The sequence below is a fragment of the Muntiacus reevesi genome, chromosome 6, assembly GCF_963930625.1.
Source record: "Muntiacus reevesi chromosome 6, mMunRee1.1, whole genome shotgun sequence".
Lineage (NCBI taxonomy): Eukaryota > Metazoa > Chordata > Mammalia > Artiodactyla > Cervidae > Muntiacus > Muntiacus reevesi.
The window spans coordinates 60,939,772-60,959,046 of NC_089254.1; the positions used below are offsets into that span (position 1 = coordinate 60,939,772).

Below are 19,275 nucleotides of genomic sequence, written 5' to 3' on the forward strand. Positions count from 1 at the left end.
CTGGCAAATATCTCCCTACACACTCGTCCTGCCTGCCCCCTTCAGCCTCCTCCTGTCTCACCCGCGACAGGCTTTGGTAATGTGTTACAGACATATCTGGCTACCCTCAGACTCAGCATCAGAAGTCTTCCTAACACAGTACTCTGCTCAGCCATTGCCAATTAGGGTTGTATATGTTTTTATTTGAAATGTATCCTGGGGTTGGCAAGCATCAATATTTATCAAACCCAACGAGGGCAAAGGAAACAAAAGCCTTTACTTTTACCCTTGATATGACTCCGAGCGAGCTAAAAAGGTGGAGTACATTCCCTTCTCCAAGAATGTTGAAATTGGAGGTGGAAGAAATGGATGACATTTCCAGCTCTGATATCTGGACTTAAGTCTGATCTTGGAGAAACCACTTGATCTCTTGGAATGTCAGTTTCTTTTCTTGAAGAGAATCAAGTCTTGCCTCCTAGGAGCTGTTTTTATAAGCTGTACTGTTTCCATGCTAAAATGAACTTGATTCTTGTTTCTAGTCCCTTGTTACTGTTTTCTAAGTAGGAAAGGTTTGATCAGGTTACGTAGACACTGGCTAGCTGGTGTTCTTGCATGAACGTGGCAATGAAACTCTTCTTTTTGTAACTAGGTTCTTCCTCTTCTTGATCCTGCTATTGTGAGTCCTGACCCTGGTGCCCATCTCACAAAAGGGCCCCTCTCTACTGACAGTCTCCTGGCCTTGTGCCAGGTGTGAGATCCTAGGCAGGTGACATCCCCCTTCTTTGTAGGCTGGTGCATGGCTCTCCCTGGGGCATGAGATAGAGGGTCAGACTTCCGCATGACTTTTCTCTAGGGGTGGCCCTCTCTGGAGCACAGCTCTTATCTACTTACATTTCTTGGAAGGCAGAGAGGCTAAAGGGAAAGGCCCTGGTCTTTGGAGCCAGGCATACCATGGTTTGGAATTCAGACACACAAATCTATGGTCTTGGAAAAGTTATCTGACCTTTCTGAGTTCCCGTGTCCTATCTATCAAATGGGAATGACAGTCTTACTCAGTGTGAAAGCAGGGACCATGACAGCCTGTTCAGGGCTTTATCTGTGATTTATTCAGTGCTTGATAAGTATTCCTGAAGGACAGATACTTATAGAACACTTAAATGCTTGGTAGGTGTTCATGTCCTTCTAGTCTGCTTCCAATTCTTGGCCTCCAGTGCACTCTGCATGGTAGGAGGTTGATCATTGACTCAATAAATATTGTGTCAGGCATTCACGTGCTAGAGATATGGTAGTTTTTTTTTCATTGGCAGAGAATCTGTGCTTGTGTGGGGAATTACAATGTGGTGGGAGGAAAATGCAGTAAATGCAGTGAATAAAGAACAGAGCATGTGAGAAGGTGAGAAGTGCTTCCAGGAGGGGTTGTATGGGGAAAGAGAATGAAGCAGAGGAGGAAGGGAAGTTGGGAACTGTGATCTTAATAAGGTGGTCGTGGAACACCTTAATTAGAAGGTGACAGCTAAATAAGAGAGTTAGTGATCTTGGACCAAGTCTCTTTCTCCCCAGTGTTTGATCCAGTTTTCCTTGCTTAGGTCTTTACAAGTAGAAGGCAATGTAAGATGAAGCCAAGCATCTGTGAGCAATTCCAAGCTTTGCCTTCTGCAAAAACTAGGAGGGTACCTGGAACCTCATTCTAACACTCTCTTCTCTGAAGTCTCTTATGCATGGTTTTCCAGCCTCAAGATTTCCCAAAGGACCTCACCTGGAGAGGGTTCCTGATGAGCCCCAGAGCTCATGGCTGAGCAGCAGCCAGTCAGCATGTTGGGTGGATTTCCTTGCAGGAAGCAAGGCGCTTCTGTGGAGCTGCTTTCTCATTGTGTATTTGCCCTGGCACCCAGCACCCCAGCTGCATTTATGCTCTGGGTGCCAGGTGCCAGGTTTTCAAAACAAGAATGGCCGTGTTTTGCTTACAAAGCAGTGCACACCTGCCTATGCCACCACTGTGCCTGTTTGGACCACCCTCCCCCACCCCCATTATGATGGCCTGAAATGTTAGTGGTTCAGCTGGGATTGGGATGCTCATTGCTCTGAGATATCTTTCTTTCTCACTGTGCTGTCTCATCTGCCCCCCTCACCCCCGAAGCTGGTCTCCTTGGAGAATCTTTACTTTAAGATTTGTTTCTGGCCAGTTTTCTAGTTAGGGGTGGGGGTGGAGAAACATACAGCAAGCATACCAGGGACACACTTCACTTAGAATGCTGCTTCTCAAACATTAAATAGCTTTTGAGGCAGTTGTTTAAATTCTAGAATCTTGTCTTCCCTCGCAGGATTGCGGTTGAGTGGGTCTGGGATGGGACCACGGAATCTGTATCATATCACCACCTCCACCATCATCATCATCAAGTCAGTTCCCTAGATGAACACACTTGGATAAACCCCGATTGAGGGGCATGGTTTACCTCCGTAACTTACTTATATGTCAAAGCAGAGTGAAGTCAACTGTGGTCATCCTCCCAGGGTCCAGCCTAGTGCTGAGCTCCCAGGGGGCACTCTTCACATCTATTGGAGGTTAGAGGCAATGTGCGGTGTATCCTTTATATTATAAAGAACCCTTCACAGTGTGAAGAGTTGCCTACTAACTGATCTCCTTAGCTTTGTTTGCAGTCTTAACTGTTGAATTTTTTTTTTAAAGCAGAGGCATGTCTCTTTCAGAATTATAATGACAAAACAATAGCATCTTGAGAAGAAGAACTGAATAGGGGTAATTATTTTTGAAGGAAGCTGAGCCACACCTCCCTCCCTGAATGTTGTTTTGATAAAGGTGTCTGAAATTACACCATTTATTATTGCTTCTCAGCCTTCGCTACTCGTTGGAAACATCTGGGAACTTGGAAAGTATGGATGCTTGGGTCCCATCCACTGAGGCCCACCCTCTGATCCCACCCCCTGAATCTGGGCATCAGGATTTCTAAAAAGTTCTCTAGTGATTCTGACATGTGACCAGGGCTGCAAACCACTGACTTAGAACGTGTGGAGCCCCCTGGAGGGGATGGGAGGGTGATTCATTTCTTGAGTCTTATAGGGAGTCCCATGGGACTCCAAAGATGGAAAGTCCTCTGATTTGTGATCCAAGACTGCGCGAAAATGTATCTGAAATACATTTCATATAAATATACATACATATATAATGACCCAAATTATATATAGTAGTTAATTGTTTTCTACCCCTTTAATAAAAACATTTTTTTTTTCTGATTATAAGTATGGCATGTGCTTATCCAACTGTTGGGTTTAAGTAGCAAAGTATAGAAACGGCTGATAATCTCCCCAAATGCCACCAGCACATGGAAGAAATAACTGTTAACATATCTGGTACACCTCCTCTCTGTTTCTCTGCGGCTGAATACACACGCAGTCTAGACATACAATTCAACATCAGTGGAGTTGATGATACATACTGGTCTGTGTGTTATATCCAGCATGACTTTTGGTAAATCTACATAATAACTTCCCTTAAATCTCATAATCGTTTTTATGAGCTCTTGCCAAATTCAAACTTTAATTGCACCTGGTAAATGGAACATCTACTTCATTGTTGAAGCTTGCTGGATTTTGAAAAATAGAAAGCAAACAACAGTGTAGGAAGGCCCCTCTGCTGGTCAAGAAGCCCTTGTGTGTCTGAACTTGCCAGCATTGTGCTGGAGGACTGTTAAACATCTTGGATTGGTTTGTGGGCTGGAAACAGAGGGGCTTAGCAAGCTTGGCCACAACCACTCATTCTAGTGCTGGTCTTGGTTGAGTCTTAGTTTCATTTTTAAAAAAATTTTGTTTTTAATTGGAGGATAATTACTTTAAAATATTCTGATAGTTTCTGCCATACCTCAACATGAATCAGTCATGGATATACATATATCCCCTCCCTCTTAAACCTCCCTTCCACCTCCCTCACCATCCCACTCCTCTAGGTTGTCACAGAGCATCAGCTTTGGTTTCCCTGTGTCAAAGCAAATTTCCACTGGCCATCTGTGTTACATATGGTAATGTGTGTATTTCAATGTTACTACTCAAATCATCCCACTTTTGTCTTCCCCCACTGTGTCCTAAAGTCTATTCTCTATGGCTGCATATCCATTGCTGTCCTATAGATTTTTAAGCCCTTTAAGAGGTCCTGTTTTCACTTGCTTTCTGGACTCACGTCACGTATAGAAAGCCCAAATGCCAGTCAGCGAAAAGGTGCCTCCCAAACATGCAGGAGCTGCACCTGCCCATAGGAGGCATCTTAGCGGCGATCCATGGCTGGCCAGTAAGTCTGCACAGTTTTCAGTTTCTGAGAGAAGCCGATAACCTGCATTTATGTTTGAAACCTCTTGATTTTTAAGTGAAGACAATGAACTGTTTAAAAATTAAATACGTTGTAGGGGCCAAGCAAAACACACCTGGGGCTTTTTATAGCCCTCTGGCACTGAGGGCTCCATCTACTGAGCCATCTGTAGCAGTTGGTATCAATTTCAGTTATCAGTGAACTACTTCATTCAGTTCTAAAAACATTGACCGAACGCAGTTTTCTGCATGCCAGTCACTGAAAGATTGGAAACACAAAGATGAAAAGTGATCATCCTTGTCTTCGCTACAGTAGTTTATAGTTTGGAGCAGTTCTTCTCAAAATATGATCCCCAGAAGAGTGTTCTCCATGTCACCTGGAAGCTTGTTAGAAATGCAAATTCTTGGGCCCTGTTCCAGGTCAACTGAATCAGAATCTGCATTTTAACCAACCCTGAGATCTGTTTCAACAGACCTTCCTGGTGGTTCTAGTGCCTGCTGAAGTGTGAGAACCACTGGCCTGGGAGAGTAGTGAGGGACACAGGTCTGTGGAAGGCAGAAGCTATGCTGAGAATCAGGGTAACTTTTCAGAAATGAATGGTTCTGGGACTTCCCTGGCAGTCCAGTGGTTAAGACTTTGCCTTCTAATGCAGGGAGTCGGATGCAGGTTCAATCCCTGGTCAGCAGCTATGATTCCATATGCCTCTGGAAAGCCAAAACACAAAACAATATTGTAACAAATTAAATAAAGACTTTAACGAAAAGAAATGAATGGCTCCAGTTGAATCTTAACAGATAATCAGGAGTGAAGCAATGGGGAGGGCTGTCTGGGAGGAGGGGGCAAAGGAGCTGTAGCAAAGAGGACAGAGAGTGTTTGAGATTTGTCCACGTATAGCCTGTGGCTGGGTTCTGAAGGCAGTGCTGGGAGATACAGTGAGCTGAGAATAGGAGGGGCCAGCTGTTCAGTATTTGGCCAGGTAGACTGGATTGTATCTTGCAGGTGTTGGGGCATCATGGAGACCTTGTGGTGTTGGGTCTGCATTTAAGAAAGTAACCCTGGGAGCAGGGTTCAGATTCCTTCTGAGTAAAGACAACTCACCTGGCATGTCACTGGCCTAGATCTTGTTTCCTGCCTCTCCTGGTGTGACTTGGATCTGGGTCAGCAATTCCCATCCTCGGATAGAGTGGCAGGGAGGGGAGGAAAAGCCAGGGAGGGGTGAGGAGGCAGCCAGCGACGCCTATGAAATTGTGATGGTGTTGTGCCTGCTCCTTCTCTGTCCCTCAGGGAAGACGTGTGCTCTCTAAGCTGAATGTTGTAATGGTCGCTGGTGTTCTCAGTGATGGCAGTGGTCTTCATGATCCTACTTTAAAAGTGGCCCATCACTTTCTGCAGCAAATATGTTGGAGTATAACCTTGCTCTCTTTCTTTAGAGATTTATAGTGTCCAAAGAGGAAGCGATTTGAACTCAAGCTGGGGAAACTCATGTCTATAGCTAACTAAGTCTTACTACTTTCTCCTACCCTCCCTTTCTCTCTTCCTCTCTCCATTTCTCTCTCTCTCTCTCTTTTTCAAAATGCTGGAAAGCAAGATGCACTGTCACCTCCCCCTGCTGGTCATTTTGTACAATGTCTTGTTTATAATATATATAGAATGGAGACAATGGTCCATGGAAATGACAGAAATATAAAATAGCTGAGATTGAACTCATTAATTTAAAAAATTATGGTAAATTAAAAAAAATTCCACCCTTTTGAAAGGGTGAAATAAATTTTTTGACTCCTTCCATTCTTTGCAAAATGATGTAATACATTTCTGAAGTAGCTATTTCTTGTATCCTGCACTATAAATTCTCATAGATGAGAATGGTTTTAATGATTACATTAGCAATTTTCTTTATTCTGTCTATGTATTGGCTGTTCTTTCCTAAACTAAGATATTGAACAAGTTTTTTCCATTTGATTGCTTTGGGTGTTCGTTCAAGTTGATCATACATACTTATAAAACACCCAAGATTATAGTCTTTATGGGCATTGAAAGTGATATTTAAAGTGAATGAAAAAAAATAATAAAGTGAATGAAATTTGTATTTCAGTTTAACCTTTTTTTATCCATGATGATGGTTTTCATCAGTATTCGTCCATGCTAAGTTGCTTCAGTCATGTCCAACTCTTTGTGATCCTATGGACTGTGTCCTGCCAGGCTCCTCTGTCCATGGGATAAAGGTTGCCATGCCTTCCTCCAAGGGATCTTCCCGGCCCAGGGATTGAACCTGTGTCTCCTGCATTTCCTGCATTGGCAGGCGAATTCTTTACCACTAGTACTACCTGGGAAGCTTGTTCATCAGTATAGGGGATAGTAATTATGAACCTATCAAGATGATAGATTATAGAGAGGCTTTTCAGAGGAGAGTGAATGACCTTGCTGAGAAACCTTAGGGGTAAGGTTTTCTAGAGAAGCTTTCTGAACAATTTTCTCAATCCTCTTATTTGTTGGCTTCTAAATTTAAATATCCTTCTTAACAAAAACCAACCTTACTGTTTTTTCTGAAATCCCTGCCTTGATTTGCCCCATGGATCAGGAAAATCAGACTGATGGAAGGTGGTTGAGGTGCATTTGTGTGTTGAAGGACGTCCCACTGAGAGGCAGCTTGAAGCAGAAGGATGTACACTGGCTTGGAAGCCAGGCGTGCACACCTCTCAGTCTGCCTGCAGGCCAGTTAACTCCCCTAAGTCCAGTAAACTAGGTGCTGTTTAGGTTGTCTCCAGCTTAATTCACTGTTTTAATCAAAATGATGAAGACATTGGCTTCATTTAGGCAGTGAGAGCAGCATTAGAAATATAGAGAGGGAGGGAAGTTGCTTTTATCCTCTTACAGTGGGTCTCAAACACAGCTTAATAGTGAATCATCTTGAGGATTAGCTGTAGGTTGGCATTTTCTGTAGACACACATGCCTTGTACTTAACTGCATCTTCTGTATTTTTTTTTCCCAGTTGCAAATGAAGCCGGAGATAAGACTGCCAGGCCACTTGCCCGCTTCTCCCGTGAGTAAATTTTGTTTCATTCCTCTCCTGGGCTCCTTCAGCGGCTTTTTGCCTGTGTGGTTCACCCTGCCTGGTGTCAGGAAAACACTGCCCATGAAAGAGTAATATAGGAGGTATATTCAGGGGGCTAATACTCCACTTGAGCCCCATCACCAGTGAGTTATTCTTTGCTATTGCCTTTTCAGTCTTTGGAATTGTGGTTTATCAAATTGTGCTCTTTTTTTAAAAAATTTTTAAAATTTACTTTTATTAGTTGGAAGCTAATTACTTTACAATATTGTAGTGGTTTTTGTCGTACATTGACATGAATTAGCCATAGGGCTTTGCTATGCTAAGTGTGATCCTGGGAGCAGCAGAACTGATATCACCTGATGACTTTTTCAGGAATGCAGGGTCCCAAGCTCCCCTAGACCTCCTGAATTAGAACCTACATTTCAGCAAATCCCCAAATTCCTGTGCACGTTTGAATTTGAGAAGCACTGCACTGGAAGGTCCCCTGAGTGTCCTGCTGTGGGGTGAGCCTCATTTCTGAAGAATGAGTGCAGAAGAGTCTGTGAAGTGCTTGTAGTTGTCAAGGTCCATAGGAGTGTGGAAGCATCATCACCTCCCAATGTGGACTTAAGGCCTAGCTCTACTGGCTGTGCCTCAGTTCACTGACATTTTGAAGCTCAGATGCAATCCATGAGTGCTTCTCCTTTGGCACTGGAATATTTGTAAGGGTCTGGGAGCTCCCCATGAATTTCACTTGACTCCTGTCTCTAGGTCTTGATCCCAATGGATGAGCAAGAGTCAAAAGCCTCTTGGTGTTTCCTGTGCCAGAGTGATCAGCAAATTACACAGCAAGTTAATGCATCCCTGGATGAAAACCCAGTTCCTTGGAGTGGAAATACAAAGGGAGATTGAGTAGGGTTGAGGGGAGAAGCTCCCTAAGTGCGTGGAGCATCCGGTGGAGAAATAGCGGAACCGTGAATCAGAATAGATGGATTTTTGTTCCAGCACCATCGCTACTTGATGGCTTTCACTTAAAGTAATTTAACTGATACTTCCTGGGCCTTAGCTTTCCCATCTGAAAAATAAGACATTCATACCCACCTTCTCTCCTTTATAAAAAAGTTGCCATCTTTTGAAATGACGCTTTGAGAGGGGTTACACAGATTCTGAGTTACTGTGTTGTTCACAAAGGTTGACCAAGTCTTGAGTGGGAATTCTGCCATAGTAAGCCTTAATACCTAGAGGCGCAAAAGTATCATTTCTCTTTAGCTTCCTCTAAACTCTACCTTCTACTCTTTTGTGGCAGGGGGTTGGGAGCTTCAAAAATTTGGGATTGATTCCTAAAAATGATTTTTATAGAACTGTAATAATATATGATAATGAAAGAGCATTAAGTGCTCACATTTTCGAAACTGTGTAATAAAACAGTTGCTTCTCACAGGGCCTGTTTTTCACTGCTCTCCTACTTGGAATCATTATTTCCAAAGTAAGTATGTCATCCCACAGCTCAGTGAGGGTGATGAATATGCTTTTAGTCCCTTTATTTCTTCATCTCCTGAGCAGTAGTCAGGCAAATTAAGAAGCTGGAGCAGTAATGTGACCACGCAGTGCAGGCTGCACCCCCTCGGGAGCTCCTGCTGTTCTGATGCTCCTCACGAGGTTAGGAAGGGATGGAGCCCTTTAACCATGAGGCTGGAATGAAACCAGTTAGGCCCTTCACAGAGAGAAGAGGGTACCTCCTCTTGTAAATGGCTTCCACATTTTCTAAATTGTGAGACTGGGTTGGAGGGATGGTGTGTCACTTGAAAGCTTATTTGTAGGAGCTGAGTGAAGAGATGAGGAAAAATAATTTCCATACAGGAAAAAGGTAGATAGTGGCAAACCAGTTAAGCTGGGCTAATTCTGAAAAAAAAAAAAAAAAAAAAAAAAAAAAAATCTTCTGACTTAGTCCTATGTCCTGGGAAAAAGTCAGATAGCACATTATCTACTAAATCTTTCTGTAGCAAGTCCTAGAGGGGAAAAAAAAATAGGTGACTTTTAGGAAGGAAAAAAAAAATCCTCAATGTAGCATTGTCTGATTGTCACTCACTTCACTTCACCACATTGAGAAAGACCTCTTTTGAAGTGTTCAGTTTGGGAAGCCTGGAAGGATTTGAATGATAGCCTTTCCTTTTGAGACCGGAAGCTGAAGCACTGTAGCATTCTCTAACGTTCACACCTCACAAGACGTGTGAAAGCCCTAAGAGTGCCCATGCCCAGCACAGAATTAGGAGAGACAAGAAACAGGCAGGTAGGGTTGTGAAAACTGGACCCTGTTCTGCCGAAAATGCCTGGGGTGGGGAGGAAGAGGCTGGGCCACTGGCTTCCGTAGTAGTCCTGAGGTTTTCCTTCCCTTTGGGGTTCTTCCATTCTCATCCCTGATGCCTCTGCAACATGTTCATTTCTCTGTAGATTTTGCCCCTGCTTGAATCCATATACTTTTCTTGGCTTCCCCTTATTGCAGTGGAGATGAACTCTGATGATTATAGTAAGGAATCCTAAAGGAGAACTGGAGGTAAACAGAGTGTAGAACCATGAAAACATCTGGCTTTTCCAAGGGCTGGCTTCCCATCTACCTTGGCCATCTGATTTACCAGTCTTGCAGGCTCCTCTAGTCCACTTATGAACAGAATCACTTGCACAGTATAGCCCAGTGCTTGAGTTTCTTCTCTGTGTGACTGAAACCACCACCCAGAACACCATGCTTTCCTCAAAGAAGTTGATTCCCAAACCCGTGGGTCAAGCTTACTTCCTGGGACATTTAGACTGGAGACACTTGTGTGCCCTGAGGTGGTGGGGTGCCAGGAAGTGAGTCCTCTGAAACTCTGGACACTGTCAGTCCCTTTGCTAGCCCTGTCCTCATCATTTTAGGCTTAGCAGTGGCTTTTGATTAACCTGACCTTAATCAGAGCATCTGTCTAACAACAATGGGTACAGTGAGTAACAAGGAAGTCATCCCTCTGGGAGTAGGGTGGGAAAGGAGCAGGAGGGAGTGGGGAGTGGGAGTCAAAGGAAGTAGGGAATATTATCTTCCCCTCAGAAACCTGCAGAAAGATGAGGGTGTCCAGGAAAATGAGGAGTTGAGAGTGATCCTGACTTTCAGGCACTGCTTGAACCCAAAGTACATTGGCTTTGGGTCAACAGATGGTTTAGAATGGCTCTCACCACGAGGCTAGCTATCCTGGGGCTGGAACCCCTGTGTGTGGGGACCACCCCGTCTCTGCAATGGTTGGGGTGAACTGCACGTGAAGCTCTCTGACAGGCAGGGCTAACATTAGCTACACAGTCTCCAGTTTTATAAATGAGAACAAGGAGGCTGGGAGGAAAGATAGAGAATTACTCACTGCTGGAATTCTAGGTCTTTCAACTCTGAATCTTGGCCATCCCCAGTGCACATTATTTCCTCCTTGGTCTCAGGGGTTAGAGTTTGCTGATTCTGGGACTTGGGAATTGGGGGTCTTCTAGCTTAATGGTGGAGGTGCTAAAACTTTACAACAGGGCAGGCTCCAGAGATGCATGTGGCTGTGACCTCGACTACAGTTGGTTTCCTCTGGGGTGCAGAGACTTTTCCTCCACCATCCCCTTCCACCAGCTTACTTGTATCAGGAATCACCTAAAATAAAGGAAAAACTTGATATGCAAATCCCCTTGGGAGTGCAAACACAGGGGGTTCATTCTTACTATGACGGAAATGGTTGGTTGATAGCAGATTTAGCCATTGTTTTCCCCAGATACCTGAAAGTGTTTTCTCAGTGTGTAAAGAAAGGGAGGGGACAAAGGGATTGCTTCATTTATTCACTTGGTCATTCATTTAGTTACTCATTCAAATAGTTACTGAACATAATCGTGGGTCTGGCCCTGTGCTATATGCTAAGGACACAAATTCTGATTAAAGCAAGATCCCTGTTATTAAAGAGCTCACAGTCTAATCAGGGAATTGGAGAAGTACAGTGCAGTGTGTGGAGGGAAATGCTGGAGGTTGGTACAGAAACTATGGGAGCCTGATGCTGGAGACCTCATCTGGCTGGGGGTGTAGGTGGATTCAGGGGAGCCCTCCTGGAGGAGACAGGCAATCCTCGAGGTTTGGGGAGGCTTGGGGTTAACAGGCAAGGAAGGTAACTTACGTTCCTTCAAAAAAAAACAAAACAAAAAAGCAACACCACTTTTCAAGGAGTAAAGGCCATGTGTAGTGTTCAGACATGGCCACAGTGTGGCAGGAAAAGTACAGATTTTGGTGTCCATCTCTACGCCAGGAACAGAGTAGGCCAGTGCAGTGGACAGAGCACTTTTTGTGAAGGGAGCAGGTGGCATTGGAAGAGACTGTGTGGAGGGAGGGGTTGGCCCCAGAGCTTGTGTATCTGGGCAGCTCCATTCTGGAGTTTGATTGCTTCCCTAGCTGAGGGGCAAATCATTTCTCCCCTGAGATTAGCGATGGTTGAAAAGAAAATAGTGGTGTCCAAAGCAATAAGAAAATGGAACCTAATTAGTAATGCCTACAAATGTAGCCTCTCTTGCTTTGGGAGGTAATGATCTGGATGGTGTTGAAAATAGATTATTCTATAAAGGAACTGGAGTAGTTTCTGTGGATGGATGATAGAGCAAAGAGAGGTTGCCTGGTATTTTTGTCCTGGGTGTTTGATTGGGTGAATGGTCCCCTTTCCTGGGCAGGGATGGGCATGGGCAGGCAGGGGTGGACAGCTAGGCTGGGTGCTGGGTGAGCCTAGTACTTATTACGTGATGTCCATGGTGGAGCACAGGGCAAGTTCAGATAATGTCCCACAAAGTACTTGAGTCTACTTAGAGATCCTTTCTAAATTGAGGGTCATGGCGAGGAGGGTTTGTTGCAAACATTGGGAGCTTAAGTTGACAGTGGATGGGTTACACAACCAGGATGATGAGAGCGAGGATAGAATAAAATGGGTAGGAGAAAGGGCTGAGAACTGTCACAAGTGGTGGTGAGCTGTGACTGTTGGCTGGGCATTCAGTGTAGGAAGAGGATGTGATTTCCTGGCTTGTCTTAAACAACTGTAACTGTTTCTAAAATGTTCAGATCTCATGTAGAGCACTAGATCTCACCTCAACAGTGTTCACAGACCGAGCATCTTCATTTCCCACTTGCTCCCAGAGAAAGTTATCTTCAGCAATGACAGCTTTGGGGGCAAAGGGGGCAGCAATCCAGCTCAGTGGTCTTCAAAGTGAGGTCTCAGGGAACTTGTTAAAAATATGAGTATTTGACCCCACAGATCTGCTGAATCAGAAACTCTTTGGAGTGGGTCTCAGCAGTCTGTGTTTTAACAAACTCTAGTCGTGGTTCTGATGCACACCAAAATTTGAGAACCACTGCTGTAGTTGGAAGGACTGCGTTGTGGTGGAGGAGGCAGAGGCAGAAGCCAGCATGCAGAGCAGTACAGTGGTTCTATTTAGTTTATATATTATAGAACAATACAATTTACAGTTTTCAATAGCCCCAGAAGGAGAGGGGGGCAGCAGAGGATGAGATGGTTAAATAGCATCACTGACTCCATGGGCATGAATTTGAGTAAACCAAGAGATAGTGAAGGACCAGGAAGCCTGGCATGCTGCAGTCCTTGGGATCGCAGAGTCGGACACGACTTAGTGACTGAACAGCAACAACAATAGGTAATTACATACAGACCTAAGACAGAACAGATGTTAATTGTTCTTGTCAAAGGATACTAGATTATTATTGAATTTTTATTGGTGGAGTTGGTGGGGACTGATGGAGATTATGGAAAGATGATGTAAAAGTCCCCCTAGTCCACCCCTGCCACTGGCACTGCTCTGCATCACCTCTTGAATCTAATCTTCTCTTTTCTAAGGTCATCTCCCACCCGGCTCTGGCCTCTCCTCTTCCACAACAAGGTCGTTAGAAGAACTGCTAGGCTGGCCTCTAGCTTCTTTCTTGTAGCTTCAAGTCACCCTCCACACAGTAACCTGTACCATCATGGTCTAGTTTTTGTCATGACATAATTTGTGCTTCAGAACTGCAGTGGGGGACAGGTGCTTCCTTGTTGGTCTGTGGTTGAGAATCTGCCTGCCAATGTTGGGGACAAGGGTTCAATCCTTGCTCTGGGAAGATCCCACATGCTGAGGGACAGTTAGGCCCTGTGCACACAACTGCCCAGCCCACATGCTGCAACTACTGAGCCTGTGCTCTGCAACAAGAGAAGTCACTGCCATAAGCCCGTGAATCCCAGCGAAGAGTGGTTCCTGTTCACTGCAACTAGAGAAAGCCTGCTCCCAGCAGTGATGACCCCGCACAACCAAAAATGAAAAAGAAAAAAAAACACATGGAGTTATTCCCTAACTAGTGTTCATCCAAGATTTCTCTGTCTGACCACAAGGGTCTCACTGCTCTGACTTGCCCTCATTCCCCACCCCTTTCATCAAATATAGTCGTTATCGGCCAAGCAAATCTGCTTGATTCAGTAAACAGATACATCAACCCATTATCTTAGATATGAAAAATTTCAAGTTAGACTAGAACTTGCAAATGATCCAGTCCAAAGCTCACCATCTCCCATAAAACGCATCCTCTTTATGACATCCCTGTTAAAGGGATCATGAACTCTCCGAGGGAACCCAACCTATGATGGAAAACTCCCCTTGTCTTGGCAGGGTCCCTTTGTTGTTCACCTGAAACCATCACAACATTGTTAATTGGCTGCACCCCAATACAAAGTAAAGGTTAAAAAGGATAACTTACCTTGTCTTAGAAAAGGTTGATTTTATGGTCAAAATGATGGACTGGACTGTTATGTGTTTGGGGGAAGTGAAATTCACTCTGCTTTTCTTGTTTCGAATGTGTTTGATCACGTCTTTGAATATGTCTACTATATCACTTGATCTCCAGTACGTTAGCCACTGGTCCACCAGTGGATGGTTGATGGTACTGCAAGCAGCTGTCTAGGAGCTTGTGGACGATATGTAACCCAGGTGTTAGCTGGAGGTTCTTGACCTTCAGAGGTCTAGGTGAAGTGTTAGTTGCTAAGTCATGTCTGCCTCTTTGCAGCCCCATTGACTGTTGCCTGCCAGGCTCCTCTGCCCATGGAATTCTCCAGGCAAAAATACTGGAGTGGGTAGCCATTCCCTTCTCCATGGGATCTTCCCTTCTTAGGGATCAAACCCAGGTCTCCTGCATTGTGGGCAGATTCTTTACTGTCTGAGCTACCAGGGAAGCCCATTGAGATCTAGGTAAATAGGTTCAGATCACTGTTATGTGCCCTTTGGAGGTTCAGAGCAGACCCCAGTATCCCGTGAGTACCTGGGATGACAGTGTTCTTCTGACCCTGATTTCCTACTTCTCTTGATTGTGTTCCTCAATATGCTTCTGACTTTTTTTCATATCTGCACTGACATAGACCCAGAAGCAGGCCAAAGCCCCTTCTTCCTCTCTTCTTTCCGAGTAACCAGAGGCTACTGGTCAAAGCAGAACTTAACTGAAGGTGAGGGAAAGAGAGATCACAATATGCAATTGCATGCAGACAATTTAATGTCATAGTTCTGTTCTCAACAATTCTTCCATCCGTCCCACAGCCAGTAATTTTTTTTAAAAGACCATGTTGCCGGTGCAGCTCCTAGCTGACTGTCTCTTGATCCTCCTCTATCCACCTTCCTCCATTCTTTACCATTTATTTCCACTTCTCTCTTAGGAATAAAAAGATGCTCCTCCTGGTCTCTTGTGTGGAGCAGCATGACCATTATATTAGTTGCTTTGGCATCTGCTGACACCCTTGCCTTCATCATCTCTCCTCTACTTAGAGTTTATTTCCTTTTCTACATGTAGGTCAGTTGCTTCTTCTTTAGTGGGAATAGTGGTTCATCCTGTTGAGATACTAACAGATATTTAAGCCCTGCCACTTGAAAAATCTGATTAGAACTTAGTGTGTGTGTGTATGTAATGTGATCCTGAGGAGGACAGGGAAGACATGGGTTGGCTTTTGTATGCCAAGCATCTCCTCCTCTTCCCTTTCAATGTATAGTCCTTTGAATAAAATTAGGATAAAGTTTCTGATTCCAGTAAGAGGTGGACTAAGAAAACCTGAAAATCCTCTAATTTTTATAAGCATGTAGAAGTGCTGAGTCAGAGAAGGCAATGGCACCCCACTCCAGTACTCTCGCCTGGAAAATCCCATGGATGGAGGAGCCTGGTAGGCTGCAGTCCATGGGGTCATGAAGAGTCCGACACGACTGAGTAACTTCACTTTCACTTTTCACTTTCATGCATTGGAGAAGGAAATGGCAACCCACTCCAGTGTTCTTGCCTGGAGAATCCCAGGGACGGCAGAGCCTGGTGGGCGGCTGTCTAGGGGTCGCACAGAGTCGGACATGACTGAAGTGACTTAGCAGCAGCAGCAACAGCAGAAGTGCTGAGTAAAATATTTTTTTAAAAAATGTCTTTAAACCCGTAGTTAAACTTGCAGTAGAGGAGGGAACCCTGCAGGTGGTAGAAATGAAAGAGGAATTTAATATCAGTACAGCAGGCTGTAAACATGCGTGCTGAGTCTGCAGCTATGCTCCGTGGGGGTGGTGCTGTCAATTCCATGGAATCTGGTAACATGTGTTTTAACATCTACCTGGGGAAGGGAGTTAAGGCCTTGGTCTGTGCAGGCTGGGAAGTTGGGGTGAGACTTCCGCCTGAACTTGGATTCTTAAAACATATGGCAGATCATGTTTTCCAAAAATATTTGCAGCTCTATCTCCCATCCCACATGCTCTTCTTATAGTGTGATGTTGACAAGCCTTCCACTGAGTTGTGAAACCCATGCCCCCTCCCCTTGAATATGGGTGGCCTGTAGCTGTGGTGGATATGTCGCTGTGTGACTTACAAAGTCCACCTGGGGCCTGGTGGGATGCTTGTTCTTAGAAGCTACTGTGTCTGAGACTATAGGTTTAGTTATTTTGTATTAAAAAACCTTGATTATTAGTGGGGCCTATGTCTTCATGCCTCCAAATAGAGTGCTTTCTTCAGGTTCTCTTGAAGCTTAGTATGATGATGTAACTAGTTCTGGTCAGTGAAGTGTAAGCAGAACTGTTGGGGTAGATTTCTGGAAACTTTCTTGAGGCTCTTGTGCTCCCTTTATTCATTTTCTTATTTATCCTTTCTCCACCATCCTGCCTGGAACACAAATAGGTTATCTAGAGCTCTAGCTGCCACCATGGGCCATAGGATTCATGATCACACCCAGAAGAAGATTTTATGGAACAGAGATGATGTATCAGCCCTGAAACGCTTACCTCCAGATTTTATACAGCTGAACATAAACTTCTGTGTTGGTTGATATTTTGGAATTTTGAGTCTCTGTTACTCAGATATATATTATCCTAGTAATGCATCTTCCAATAGACTGCATACTTCTCAATAGCATAATTAGAAGTCAGAAGACAAATTGAATATTTGTGAAATGATGAAGGAAAAGAACTTTGTCAATCTGGAATTCTATACTAAAAGAAACATTATTCAAGAGTGAAGCAAAATAAAGACATTTTTCAGGCAAAGAAATTCCAAGAGAATTTGTTATACATATATCCTTTCTTGGGCTTCCCTGGTGGCTCAGATGGTAAAGAAATCCACCTGCAATGCAGGAAACCTGGGTTCGATCCCTGGGTTGGGAAGATTCCCTGGAGGAGGGCATGGCAACCCATTCCAGTATTTTTACTTGGAGAATCCCCATGGAAAGAAGCACCTGGTGGGCTACAGCCCATGGCGTTGCAGAGTCAATGACTGAGCGACTAAGCAGAGCACACACATATTCTTACTTAGAGAACTGTTAAAAGGTGCATCTCAGGAAGAAGACAATTGAACCCAGAAACAAGACTGAAAATAGAAAAAAGTGATGACTCATGATTCTATATGTTTAATAGCTAAAAATTAAAAAGAATATTGGGATTTTTAAAAAAAGCAGCTTTATTGAGATATAGTTCATATAGCATAAGGTGCACCTGCTAAAAGTGTACAATTTAGTGGCTTTTAGTATATTTGTGGAGTTTTGCAATTATCATCATAATCTAATTTTAGAAAACTTTTGTCACACCTAAAAGAAATCTTTTTTTTTTGAATGTTGCATTTTTTATTTTTATTTTTTTCTCCCAGTTATTTTTATTAGTTGGAGGCGAATTACTTTACAACATTGTAGTGGTTTTTGCCATACATTGACATGAATCAGCCATGGATTCACATGTATTCCCCATCCTGAACCCCCCCTCCCACCTCCCTCCCCGTCCCGTCCCTCTGGGTCATCCCAGTGCACCAGCCCCGAGCACTTGTCTCATGCATCCAACCTGGACTGGAGATCTGTTTCACACTTGATTATGTACATGTTTCGATGCTGTTCTCTCAGATCATCCCACCCTCGCCTTCTCCCATAGAGTCCAAAAGTCTGTTTGAAATAAAAGCAAAAATAAACAAATGAAACGTAAAAGCTTTTGCACAACAAAGGAAACTATAAGCAAAGTGAAAAGACAGCCTTCAGAATGGGAGAAAATGATAGCAAATGAAGAAACAGACAAAGGATTAATCTCAAAAATATACAAGCAACTCCTGCAGCTCAATTCCAGAAAAATAAATGACCCAATCAAAAAATGGGCCAAAGATGTAAACAGATATTTCTCCAAAGAAGACATACAGATGGCTAACAAACACATGAAAAGATGCTCAACATCACTCATTATCAGAGAAATGCAAATCAAAACCACAATGAGGTACCATTACACGCCAGTCAGAATGGCTGCTATCCAAAAGTCTACAAGCAATAAATGCTGGAGAGGGTGTGGAGAAACGGGAACCCTCTTACACTGTTGGTGGGAATGCAAACCAGTACAGCCACTATGGAGAACAGTGTAAAAGAAATCTTCTGCCTGACAGCAGTCACTTTTAATTGAAACCCACACTCCCAGTTCTAGCATATCATGAATCTACTTTGTGTCTCCATATATTTGCCTTTTCTAGTCATTTTATATAAATGGATTCATAGAATATATGGTCTTCTGTGATTGGCGTTTTTGACTTAATGTTTTCAAGATTCATCCATCTTGTAGCATGTATCAGACTATCATTTCTTTAAATTGCTGAAAGATATTCCACAGTATGAATATTTTCTATTTCTTTTCATTTGAGTTGATTCCACTGTGAATAATGTTGCTATGAATATTTGTGTTTAAATTTTTGTGTGGGTTGTATGTTTTTATTCAGCTTGGATATATACCCAGGAGTGGAGTTGTTGGATCCTATGGTAACAATAATTTCAACATTTTGAGAAACTTCCCAGATCTTTTTCAAAGTGGCTAGATAATTTTATTCCTATCAACAAAATATGAGCATTCTAGTTTTTCTGAATCTTCCCCTACACTTGTCATGGTTATTCTTTAAAATTTTAAACCTATTATGTTTATAATATGAACAACTTCATATTATATGAAGTTGTATCATATTGTATTTTGATTTCCATTTCAGTTCGGTTCAGTCGCTCAGTAGTGTCAGACTCTTTGCGACCCCATGGACTGCAGCATGCCAGCCTTCTCTGTCCATCACCAACTCCCAGGGCTTTCTCAAACTCATGTCCATCAAGTTGGTGATGCCATCAAACCATCTCATCCTCTGTCATCCCCCTCTCCTCTTGTCTTCAATCTTTCCCAGCGTCAGGGTCTTTTCCAATGAGTCAGTTCTTCATATCAGGTGGTCAAAGTATTGGAGCTTCAGCTTCAGCATCAGTCTTTCTGATGAATACTCAGGGCTCATTTCCTTGAGGATTGACTGGTTTGATCTAGCATTCCAAGAATTACTAATAGTGTTAAGCACCTTTTCATATGCTCTTGGGCTGTTTGTATATCTTCTTTGGAGAGCTAGTTCATTTTTAAGAAAAAGGACAGCATCCCATTCTCTGATTTTCT

General features: G+C 43.4%; 1 protein-coding gene across 1 annotated transcript in view; it reads left to right on the top strand.

The window, feature by feature from the left end:
* The window catches only part of PDE1C (phosphodiesterase 1C), a 502,728-nt gene that overhangs the window by 68,280 nt on the left and 415,173 nt on the right, over positions 1-19,275 (top strand). The window contains exon 2 of the mRNA XM_065939408.1: positions 7,285-7,335. Coding sequence (XP_065795480.1) covers positions 7,285-7,335 — 51 coding nt within the window. The remainder of the gene's footprint in view (positions 1-7,284; positions 7,336-19,275) is intronic.